The 12,234-nt window shown below is 41.3% G+C and overlaps 1 protein-coding gene across 1 annotated transcript in view; it reads left to right on the top strand.

Annotated features, from left to right (window-relative positions):
• Positions 1-12,234, top strand: part of LOC121571109 (receptor-type tyrosine-protein phosphatase epsilon-like) — a 93,932-nt gene that overhangs the window by 39,989 nt on the left and 41,709 nt on the right. The window contains exons 4-5 of the mRNA XM_041882412.2: positions 9,132-9,231; positions 9,922-9,995. Coding sequence (XP_041738346.1) covers positions 9,132-9,231; positions 9,922-9,995 — 174 coding nt within the window. The remainder of the gene's footprint in view (positions 1-9,131; positions 9,232-9,921; positions 9,996-12,234) is intronic.

Raw genomic sequence — 12,234 nt, 5'->3', positions numbered from 1 at the left:
TCTATATCTATATCTATATATATATATATATATATATATATATATATATATATATATATATATATATATATATACATTTTTTAGATCAGCTTTAATATTGCAGATAGATTGTGGTTTCCATCAATGTAATTGTGTTAATCATTTCCAATCCCCCATAAAACAATCATCATTATATATATATTTGGGCTGTCAAAGTTCATGCGTTAATAACTTGTTAATGCTTAAATTTTTAATGCCGTTAATTCAAGCCCTGGCAGCCGATGCGCTAGTTTGACAACCACTTTACTAGCTAGCTACTTTTATGACTGAATGATGAAGAATGCTAGTAAGGGGCTTTTAAATGGCAAATTCAATTTCAAATCACTCCCAGATGGCTCTCTGGATAAAACCAAAGAAGTTAGCATCTACTGCAAGGCTGAATTTGTTTATCACCGAAGTACATAGAGTCTTCGTTATCATTTACAAGCAAAACATACTGTTGACGCTGTCAATACAAGTAACGTTACTAGTAGCAATGGAGGACATCGTCGGCAGGCTAAGCTAGACGAGTGTGCGCGCGGGAGGCTTATGGACAAGTCGATGAGCAGCAAGCTAACACAAGCAATAGCCAAGTGGATAGCTACAGCTTGCAGGCCAGTCCACATTGTGGAGGACGAAGTCTTGAGGGATATCATTCGGATAGCATCGAACGACTCAACATATTAGTTACCCTCGAGAGCCACTGTCGTTACAAGAATACACAAGTTGTATAAAAGCGAGAGGGCTACGAAAGCGGAGGAGTTGAAACATGCAACGGCTGTTGCTCTCACGGGAGATCACTGGACTTCGGTCAGTAACCACAACTACGTTGGTTACTGCGCACCACATCGATGAAAACTGGAAACTGAATTCACACGCTCTGGCCATTTCATGGATCTAGTAAAGCAGTGGAACATTGAAAATAGTTTGCACAGACATTGCACGGAACGTGATTACAGCTGCGAGACATCTGTCTTTTGAACACCAGCCCTGCACTGTGCACTGTCTCCAAAGGTCCATCACGGTGTCCCCACAGAACAGCGGGTTCGACCATGCCCTAGCCAAATGCTGAAAAATTGTTGGGCATTTCAAACACAGCCCACCAAACTCTGCAGAGCTAGGACAACATCAAGTTGCAAATGGGCTAAAGAAGGAGTCACTCGCACAAGATGTCACAACAAGATGGAATTCCACTCTGGAAATGGTCAAGCGTGTCCACAGAAACCAAGAACCACTGAGATATGCTCTGGCCCAACAGAACGAACACCACCATGCCAACCACAGCTGAACTGGAGAAACTGCAGATGCTGGAGGCACTACTGAAGTCCTGCAGGTAATATTCTTTATCCCACTAGTAGTGTTTATAATACAGTTTTTCTGAATTGCTAAAACACTAAACCCCATTCTCTGAACCAAATGCTCAGTGGCCTAAACCCATTTGTCGAATCAGTCACTCTTTTTGCAAAACTCTAAACACATTCTCACTCACTAAAACACACTCACCACCTGCCCTGCCTGTAGCTTGTAGTTTCTGTCTATACTCACCCAACCCAGACCCTACTTGTGTGAAAATATAGACATTGTAGTTACTGTATGTGTTTTCAGTAACACTATTCAATATTTTATTTTACAGACAGTTCTGGAGTTTGATGCCGCCGAACTGCCGCATGAGTTCATCTACGTGGATGAGGCAGGCTTCAATCTGGCCAAAACCAGGCGTCGGGGCCGTAACGTAGTTGGACAAAGGGCTGTTGTAAATGTCCCTGGGCAGCGTGGGGGAAATATCACCTTGTGTGCTGCAATTAGTGTCCAAGGAGTCCTGCATCATCATGCCACTCTAGGTCCCTTCAATACAGGACAGATCATTGCATTTCTAGATGCACTACATGCAGTTGTGCAGGACAGACCACAGCAGCCCAGGTTTGTTGTCATCTGGGATAATGTTAGTTTCCACCGGGCTGCTCTGGTCCAAGATTGGTTCAACAATCATAATCATTTCACAGTTGTATACCTGCCCCCTTACAGCCCCTTTCTAAATGCAATGGAGGAATTATTTTCAGCGTGGCGGTGGAAAGTATATGATCGGCAACCACATGCCCGCATGACTCTTCTGCAAGCAATGGAAGAGGCATGTGGAGACATTGAGGTGGGATCAATCCAAGGGTGGATTCGGCACACAAGGCGATATTTTCCCCGATGCCTAGCCCGCGAGGACATCGCCTGTGATGTTGACGAGGTCTTGTTGCCAGATCCGAACAGAAGGCGTGATCCATAAGCCCCCCCGCCCCCCACCACACACACGCACACGCACACACACACAGACCAAGTATATGTTTTTTCCCCCAATAGCAATTTATCCAGTAATTGTTTAGTTTTTTTACTTTTGTTTTGTTGCTAAATTTGATGTTAAGAATTTCTGTAAGAATGTTTGTTTTTTTGTAAAAACTTTTTTGTAAATACTGTTTGATTACTGCAGAAATTCTACTTTTGAGTTTTACAGAAGACAATGACAATAAAATGACAATAAAAATAGAAACACAAAGACTGCAGTGTTTTATATAAAGCCCATCAGTGTGTGTATGGTTTTGTTGCAAGAATTTCATTTTTAGAAAGGAGTGTTACAGTTTTTTCCAACTGCTTACACACGTTTTCAAAACTATGTCGCCTTTTTTCTAAACTCTACACACAATTCCCAAAACTGCACACACAAAATGCTAAATGCCTCACATCTCCTTCAAAATGTAACACTTCATTCAAAATGCCATAAACACATGTCAGAATGAAGCATTTGCATCAAATGGCAAACACTACTTTCATAATAGTAAATTTTTGGATATACCATGTAAACACTGTTATTCTAAATCTAAAGCTCTTTGGTCTTTCATAGGCTTATATATACATTTCAATACAATGTTCTACAGTGAAAGTAATCTGCTGAGATGGGTAACAAGTACACTGTAAACACCAATGCAATGTAGAAACAGAACATATTTATTAGGCCAAACATTACTGTTGTATACAGTAGCATACAACAAAACCATAAACATATGTAAACCAAAAGTATATTCTTTAGAATACAGTAAAGAACACAATTGTGTTTAGGGGGTCCCGGGGGTGCAGTCCAGGAAATGGTAGGGGGGCAGTCACCAGTGCTAAGCTACGCTTCATCTCTTCTCCGGGCTGGGTCTGGCCACAATACTTCGTCCACATCACAAGATACGTTTTCTCTTGCCAAACATCGAGGGAAGTATCTCCTAGCATGGCGTATCCAACCTTGGACAGAGGCAACCTCTATGTCCCCACATGCGTCCTCCATTGCCTGGAGAAGCGGCACGCGGGCATAGGGTTGGCAATCATACACTTTCCAGCGCCAGGCTGAGAAGAATTCCTCTATGGGATTTAGAAAAGGTGAATATGGGGGTAGGTACAAAACTACAAATTGTGGATGGGTGGCAAACCAGTTTTGGACCAGAACAGCCCAGTGAAAACTAACATTGTCCCATATAACCACAAATCTAGCAGGCTCCTGATATGGATCAGGGACAAGCATTGTGTAAATTGCATCCAGAAAAGTGAGGATATGGCCGGTGTTGTACGGACCCAGTGTGGCATTGTGATGGAGGACCCCGTTTTGAGTGATGGCAGCACACATAGTTATATTACCCCCACGCTGTCCAGGGACATTGGTAATTGCCCTCTGTCCTATTACATTTATTCCGCGGCTCCTGGTTTTGGTGAGGTTGAAGCCAACCTCATCCACATAATTAAATGTACATGGGCATCCATCTCCAATACTCTCTGTAACAGACAAAAGGATATACAGATGAGTAAATATGGTATGTCTGAAGTACTGGAAGTAGTGTTGCATACATACCTCTACAAAGTCATGTCGCAGATTGTTGACTCTGTCAGAGTTTCTCTCAAATGGCACCTTGTAAAGTTGTTTCATCGTCACTTGGTGCCATTGGAGGATGCGTTGTATGGTCGACAGGCTTACAGCATTGATGTTGTTAAATATGGTGTCATTATTCAAGATATGCTCTCTTATCTCTCAAATCCTAATTGCATTGTTGGCCAAAACCATATTTATAATTGCAGTCTCTTGTACATCTGTAAACAAGCGTCCTCGTCCTCCATGATGTCTTTGCCTTTCCACTCTGTACAGAATTCAAACACAGTATGTGTTCAGCATAGGAACTGTAAACAATGTACACAAAAATGTAGTACAGCATGATAACCAACCTCATTCATTCAATGCAGTGCAGTAAATGGATGGCTTAGAGTTACAAATGTTTATGCAATACTATGCAGTCATAAATATTTTACAGTACATTACTGTAATGCTAAAATAGTAATTAGGTAGTTGCATACCTGTTCTCATTTCTGAAGGTTCGAATTATGGACGCCACTGTAAATCGACTCAAGTTGGGCTGGACTCTCAGTCCAGCCTCTCTCATGGTCAAACCGTGGTTGATCACATGATCAACAAGTGTTGCCCTAATCTCATCAGAGATGGCTCTCCTTCCTTCTCTTCTTTGCCCTCGTCCTCTTCTTCCTCTTCCTCTTCCTCTTCCTCTTCCTCTTCCTCTTCCTCTACCTCCTACTCCTCCTCTTCCAACTATTCGTCTTTGAATTTGTCCTCGTTGTTGTCCCCTGCCTCTCCCTCCTACACCTCTTGCTCTCTGTCCATTGTTGGCATCCATTGTTCAAAACAGTCCTATACTACAGTAAAGCAGTGATTGGTTAGTGATCAGTTAAGCAATTAGTGTTTGAACATGTGAGGAGAGTGTGTTTGACCTGGTGAATAAGTGTAGCATTTTGATTGGTTGTGTTTGGAAAAGGAAAGCAAGTCACTTCCTGTTAGATTTTTGTGTTTTAGGTAGAGAATTGTGTGTAGTGTTTTGAAAAAAGTGTTTTATGCAATTGACAACTGAGTCAAAGGCTGAGAAATAGCTTATGGTTTTGGAGATTTTGTGTGTAGTTTTGCACTTTGAGTGAGAGGTTTCAAAAATTGTGTGACATGAAAAGATGTGTGTAAGCAGTTGGAAAAAGCAGTTGGAAAAAACTGTACGTTTTGATTGCAGTGTTTCATTTTGGCATATATGTGAGTTGTTAATCTCCAAGTGCTATGTCTGATTGGCTTGTGTGTTGAGTTTTGACATAATGAGCCAAATTCTGCAAAAAGTGTGTAAGCAATAGGCAAAAACTAATATATACAATAAATAAAAAATTCTGTAACTACATGCCCTGGATTATGTGTTCTCCATTTTTTGATGTAGTGTCTAATGAACGCTCTGTAGTGTTTATATATTGACTGGCTGTGTGTATGATCTGAAAGCATTGTTTGATTTTGAGCACAGATTAAATGGTTTTGAGGCGATTGTTTGATTTTGCCAGAAGAGTCAGGGGTTTTGTGAATGTAGTTTGAAGATTTGGTTTTGTGTTTAAAGTTATGAGAAAATGGGTGAAGGTTTCAAGAAATGTGTCTTAGCAATCGAGAAACTGTAAGATTTGGTTTGTGTGTGTGTGAGAGAGAGAGAGAGAGAGAGAGAGAGAGAGAGAGAGAGAGAACATGTCAACAGGCTTGTTCGTCTATGTAGCTGGCTGAGTGAAAAGAAATAGGAGGACGACTGAAGTGTATGGTCACAGGTTTATGTTCTGTGGAATTCATTACATTGTTGGACAAGTTAATGTTCTTTGTATCCATAGATACAGTATTTATTTTCTCATAGCCAACCCTCCAATCAGTAATTGGGAGAATAATCATTTGGAATGGCTGAAGCTTTAACTGTGTGTGTGTGTGTGTGTGTGTGTGTGTGTGTGTGTGTGTGTGTGTGTGTGTGTGTGTGTGTGTGTGAATTTATGAGGGAGCATTAGTAGGCCTACTGGGAGCATTAGTAAGTTTCAGGACTTTTATATATGCCATTAAAAACATTCTGATACAGGATATGTTTTGTGTTTCAGTCCCTACATGCCTATAACTCAATACACTGCATTTTTAAAATGGAAAAATATTTATTTAGTACCAAATTTGAGCAAATAAAAAATGTGCGATTAATTGTGATTAACTACAGAATTTTATGCGATAAATCACAATGATAATATTATAATTTTTTCTTTCACCCCCCTTTTCTCCCCAATTTTGTGATATACAATTGCGATCTTGCTGCAACTCCCCAACGGGCTCGGGAGAGGCGAAGGTTGTGTCACGTGTCCTCCGAAACATGAACCGCCAAATCGCGCTCTTTAACACCCGCCTGCTTAACCCGGAAGCCAGCCGCACCAATGTGTCGGAGGAAACACCATTCAACTGATGACCGAAGTCAGCCTGCAGGCACCTGGCCCGCCACCCGGCCCGCTAGAGCACGATGAGCCAAGTAAAGCCCCACCGACCAAAACCTCCCCTAACCCGGACGACGCTGGGACAATTGTGTGCCACTCGGGAGGCCGCAATTAATTATTTTAATCCCTTGTCAGCCCTAAAATATATATATATATATATATATATATATATATATACACAGTGGGGAAAAAAAGTATTTAGTCAGCCACCAATTGTGCAAGTTCTCCCACTTAAAAAGATGTGAGAGGCCTGTAATTTTCATCATAGGTACACTTCAACTATGACAGACAAAATGAGAAAAAAAATCCAGAAAATCACATTGTAGGATTTTTTATGAATTTATTTGCAAATTATGGTGGAAAATAAGTATTTGGTCAATAACAAAAGTTTCTCAATACTTTGTTATATACCCTTTGTTGGCAATGACACAGGTCAAACGTTTTCTGTAAGTCTTCACAAGGTTTTCACACACTGTTGCTGATATTTTGGCCCATTCCTCCATGCAGATCTCCTCTAGAGCAGTGATGTTTTGGGGCTGTCGCTGGGCAACACGGACTTTCAACTCCCTCCAAAGATTTTCTATGGGGTTGAGATCTGGAGACTGGCTAGGCCACTCCAGGACCTGGCAATGCTTCTTACGAAGCCACTCCTTCGTTGCCCGGGCGGTGTGTTTGGGATCATTGTCATGCTGACAGACCCAGCCACGTTTCATCTTCAATGCCCTTGCTGATGGAAGGAGGTTTTCACTCAAAATCTCACGATACATGGCCCCATTCATTCTTTCCTTTACACGGATCAGTCGTCCTGGTCCCTTTGCAGAAAAACTGGTGATGTTTCCACCCCCATGCTTCACAGTAGGTATGGTGTTCTTTGGATGCAACTCAGCATTCTTTGTCCTCCAAACACGATGAGTTGAGTTTTTACCAAAAAGTTCTATTTTGGTTTCATCTGACCATATGACATTCTCCCAATCCTCTTCTGGATCATCCAAATGCACTCTAGCAAACTTCAGACGGGCCTGGACATGTACTGGCTTAAGCAGGGGGACACGTCTGGCACTGCAGGATTTGAGTCCCTGGCGGCGTAGTGTGTTACTGATGGTAGGCTTTGTTACTTTGGTCCCAGCTCTCTGCAGGTCATTCACTAGGTCCCCCGTGTGGTTCTGGGATTTTTGCTCACCGTTCTTGTGATCATTTTGACCCCACAGGGTGAGATCTTGCGTGGAGCCCCAGATCAAGGGAGATTATCAGTGGTCTTGTATGTCTTCCATTTCCTAATAATTGCTCCCACAGTTGATTTCTTCAAACCAAGCTGCTTACCTATTGCAGATTCAGTCTTCCCAGCCTGGTGCAGGTCTACAATTTTGTTTCTGGTGTCCTTTGACAGCTCTTTGGTCTTGGCCATAGTGAAGTTTGGAGTGTGACTGTTTGAGGTTGTGGACAGGTGTCTTTTATACTGATAACAAGTTCAAACAGGTGCCATTAATACAGGTAACGAGTGGAGGACAGAGGAGCCTCTTAAAGAAGAAGTTACAGGTCTGTGAGAGCCAGAAATCTTGCTTGTTTGTAGGTGACCAAATACTTATTTTCCACCAAAATTTGCAAATAAATTCATTAAACAATCCTACAATGTGATTTTCTGGATTTTTTTTCTCAATTTGTCTGTCATAGTTGACGTGTACCTATGATGAAAAATACAGGCCTCTCTCATCTTTTTAAGTTGGGAGAACTTGCACAATTGGTGGCGGCCAAAATCTTTTTTTCCCCCACTGTATATATATATATATATATATATATATATATATATATATATATATATATACATACAGTATATATATAATTTTTTAGTGTTGGGGAAATTCGTAAAAAAAGGTCAGTGTCCTCATATGTAGTTATGGCCCTGTGCACATGTTGTTACACATCATGAAATATATTGAGGCAAACATTACAGACAGCAGCCTAGAATTAGCAAAATAGAATTCAATGGAATGAACATAAAATGTATGTTAATGTGATTGAACTATATAGGCCAACGTAGCCTATAATTTATTTATCTTTTGCAATCATCTACATTTTCATTTGAAGCATCATTTTATTCTTTGCTTGTATTTGTAGTCAAATTCGTTAGAGACAGATCAAATAAAATAAAATTGCATTTGTCACATGCGCCGAATACAACAGGTGTAGTTACAGTGAAATGCTTACTTACAAGCCCTTAACCAACAATGCAGTTTTAAGAAATAATACCAAAAGAATTCACAAAAAATACAATATAAAATAATACAAAATAAAAGTTACAAATAATTAAAGAGCAGCAGTAAGAATAACAATAGCGAGGATATATACAGGGGGTACCGGTACTGAGTCAATGTGCGGGGGCACCGGTTAGTCGATTCTATTCAGCAGAGATCTTCTATGTATAAAGTGACGCGGAAGGGCAAAAAAAGCATCTAACGACGCACTTAGCTGTTCTAACAGTGGTCTGAGGCAGTCGGTAAATAACGAGCATTTTCAAGTGCATCTTCAGTAACGATGGTTTTGGGAAATAGCTTGGCTACTAAAGATGGTTCTAGCGATGATCTTAATGCTATGAATGCTCTGGGAAACGAGGCCCTGAGCAATCGGCATACATTAACTCGATCCTAACTTTAAACAATTCTTAGACATGCACAGTTCAATTATCTATTAAAATGGGTGCATATAGATGTGAAATTATTGACAACACTTGTATGTGTAGTATACAAAATAATATATGTATCTTTGTTTCCCAGAAACCCCCACCCCCCAGGGTGGCCATGTTCTTTCCTCTACGCTGGTCATCTCTCTTCTTCTCATCATCATCATCATTCTCCTGACAGTATACTTCCTAAGGTAATAGACAACACTGGGTGGCTTAACCGCACCCCCACCCTTTCCTATATCATCAGCCCAGCCCACCCCCACGCTGTGTGTGTGTGTTGGAAGTGTTCCAACAGCTGCTCTTCCAGTAAAACAGAAAACAAATGGCTAGCTGGGTCATATTAGACCATTCTCTCTCTCTCTCTAATCTCACACTCTCTCTCTCTCGATCTCACACTCTCTCTCTCTCGCTCTCACACTCTCTCTCTCTCTCTCTCGATCTCACACTCTCTCTCTCTCGCTCTCACACTCTCTCTCTCTCTCTCTCTCGCTCTCTCACTCTCTCACTCTCTTGCTCTCACGCTCACTCGCTCACTCTGTCAACTCCTCTCTCAGTGGTGAGGGTACTATGTGCTTCTCATGAGAAAGAACAGCTTTCAGTTCAGAAGGTGGGTTTCTATTTATTCTGACTTGTTGAGCTGAAATATTATCTTTCATCGGTCGTGGTCCTCTGTAGCTCAGCTGGTAGAGCACGGCGCTTGTAATGCCAAGGTAGTGGGTTCGATCCCCGGGACCACCCATACACAAAAATGAATGCACGCATGACTGTAAGTCGCTTTGGATAAAAGCGTCTGCTAAATGGCATATTATATTATTATAACATTTTTGTTTTGTTTCCTCTTTTGTTTCCTTTTCCTCTTCTCTGTCACACTCTCTGGTTAGGTTTAGAAACAACAGGAAGGCTCTTGTCACCTCAGTTGATAAGAAGATTCCAAATGGCTTCTTGGAAGATAAAGGTACGTCTCACAACTTCACCTTTCCACATACATCTTATGTATAGGGCTGTTGCGGTAACCGTATTACCGCCACACCGGCAGTCATGAGTCATGACAGTAAAATTCCACGTGACTGTTGACTCATAGTAATCTCCTCTTATGCACTCTAGACATGCGTTAGTAGTACCCAACTCGCTAACAATCATCAGGTCTTAATGGCCTGGTACTCAGGGCTCAGGGCTGTATTGTCCTCTGACGTCAATGCATATGCAATCGAAAATCACATCAAACACTTATCATCAAAACAGTATGTGCTTTTAAAACTCACCTCACTGTGATGATCAATTTGAAGAAAGAAGTTCAACAACAGGTTGAAACTGAGTGTAAAACATGATCGTTGTGGATGTTGTTTCAAAGCCTAACACACCGAAATGGGCAGCACTTTCTAAGGTGATGGATGATTAATTCAAACACCCATATGCATATTAGAGCATATGCATAGGCCTACAGTCGTGGTCAAAAGATTTGAGAATGACACAAGTATTGGTCTTCACAAAGTTTGCTGCTTCAGTGTTTTTAGATATTTTTGTCAGATGTTACTATGGTATACTGAAGTATAATTACAAGCATTCCATAAGTGTCAAAGGCTTTTATTGACAATTACATTAAGTTTATGTAAAGAGTCAATATTTGCAGTGTTGACCCTTCTTTTTCAAGACTTCTGCAATCCGCCCTGGCATGCTGTCAATTAACTTCTGGGCCACATCCTGATTGATGGCAGCCCATTCTTGCATAATCAATGCTTGGAGTTTGTCAGAATTTGTGGGGTTTTATTTGTCCACCCGTCTCTTGAGGATTGACCACAAGTTCTCAATGGGATTAAGGTCTGGGGAGTTTCCTGGCCATGGACCCAAAATTTCGATGTTTTGTTCCCCGAGCCACTTAGTTATCACTTTTGCCTAATGGCAAGGTGCTCCATCATGCTGGAAAAGGCATTGTTCGTTACCAAACTGTTCTTGGATGGTTGGGAGAAGTTTCTCTCGGAGGATGTGTTGGTACCTTTTCTTTATTCATGGCTGTGTTCTTAGGAAAAATTGTGATTGAGCCCACTCCCTTGGCTGAGAAGCAACCCCACACATGAATGGTCTCAGGATGCTTTACTGTTGGCATGACACAGGACTGATGGTAGCGCTCACCTTTTCTTCTCCAGACAAGCTTTTTTCCGGATGCCCCAAACAATCGTAAAGTGGATTCATCAGAGAAAATGACTTTACCCCATTCCTCAGCAGTCCAATACCTGTACCTTTTGCAGAATATCAGTCTGTCCCTGATGTTTTTCCTGGAGAGAAGTGGCTTCCTCGCTGACCTTCTTGACACCAGGCCATCCTCCAAAGTCTTCGCCTCACTGTGCGTGCAGATGCACTCGCACCTGCTTGCTGCCATTCCTGAGCAAGCTCTGCACTGGTGGTGCCCCGATCCCACAGCTGAATTAACTTTAGGAGACGGTCCTCGTGCTTGCTGGACTTTCTTGGGCGCCCTGTAGCCTTCTTCACAACAATTGAACCTCTCTCCTTGAAGTTCTTGATGATCTGATAAATGGTTGATTTAGGTGCAATCTTACTAGCAGCAATATCCTTGCCTGTGAAGCCCTTTTTGTGCAAAGCAATGATTACGGCACCTTGTTTCCTTGCAGGTAACCATGGTTAACAGAGGAAGAACAATGATTTCAAGCATCACCCTCCTTTTAAAGCTTCCAGTCTGTTATTCTAACTCAATCAGCATGACAGAGTGATCTCCAGCCTTGTCCTCATCAACACTCTCACCTGTGTTAACGAGATATTCACTGACATGATGTCAGCTGGTCCTTTTGTGGCAGGGCTGAAATGCAGTGGAAATGTTTTTTGGGGATTAAGTTCATTTTCATGGCAAAGAGGGACTTTGCAATTAATTGCAATTCATCTGATCGCTCTTCATAACATTCTGGAGAATATGCAAATTGCCATCATAAAAACTGAGGCAGCAGACTTTGTGAAAATTAATATTTGTGTCATTCTCAAAACTTTTGACCACGACTGTATATCTAAGCCCAACCCGGAAAATTGTAATAATGATTTAGCCGTTATACAACAAATAGCATACCGCATGTTACACATGGCAGAAAAACATTTTAAAAATACTGATTGAAGATATCTTTGGTACATAATTGGTGTAGCCTAAATTAAACAAATGTGGTGTTACCCTACAATTATAGTGAATTTGT

The sequence above is a fragment of the Coregonus clupeaformis genome, chromosome 1 (assembly GCF_020615455.1).
Source record: "Coregonus clupeaformis isolate EN_2021a chromosome 1, ASM2061545v1, whole genome shotgun sequence".
NCBI lineage: Eukaryota > Metazoa > Chordata > Actinopteri > Salmoniformes > Salmonidae > Coregonus > Coregonus clupeaformis.
Note: the sequence above shows the minus strand (reverse complement) of the source record. Positions and strands in the feature narration are given on the sequence as shown.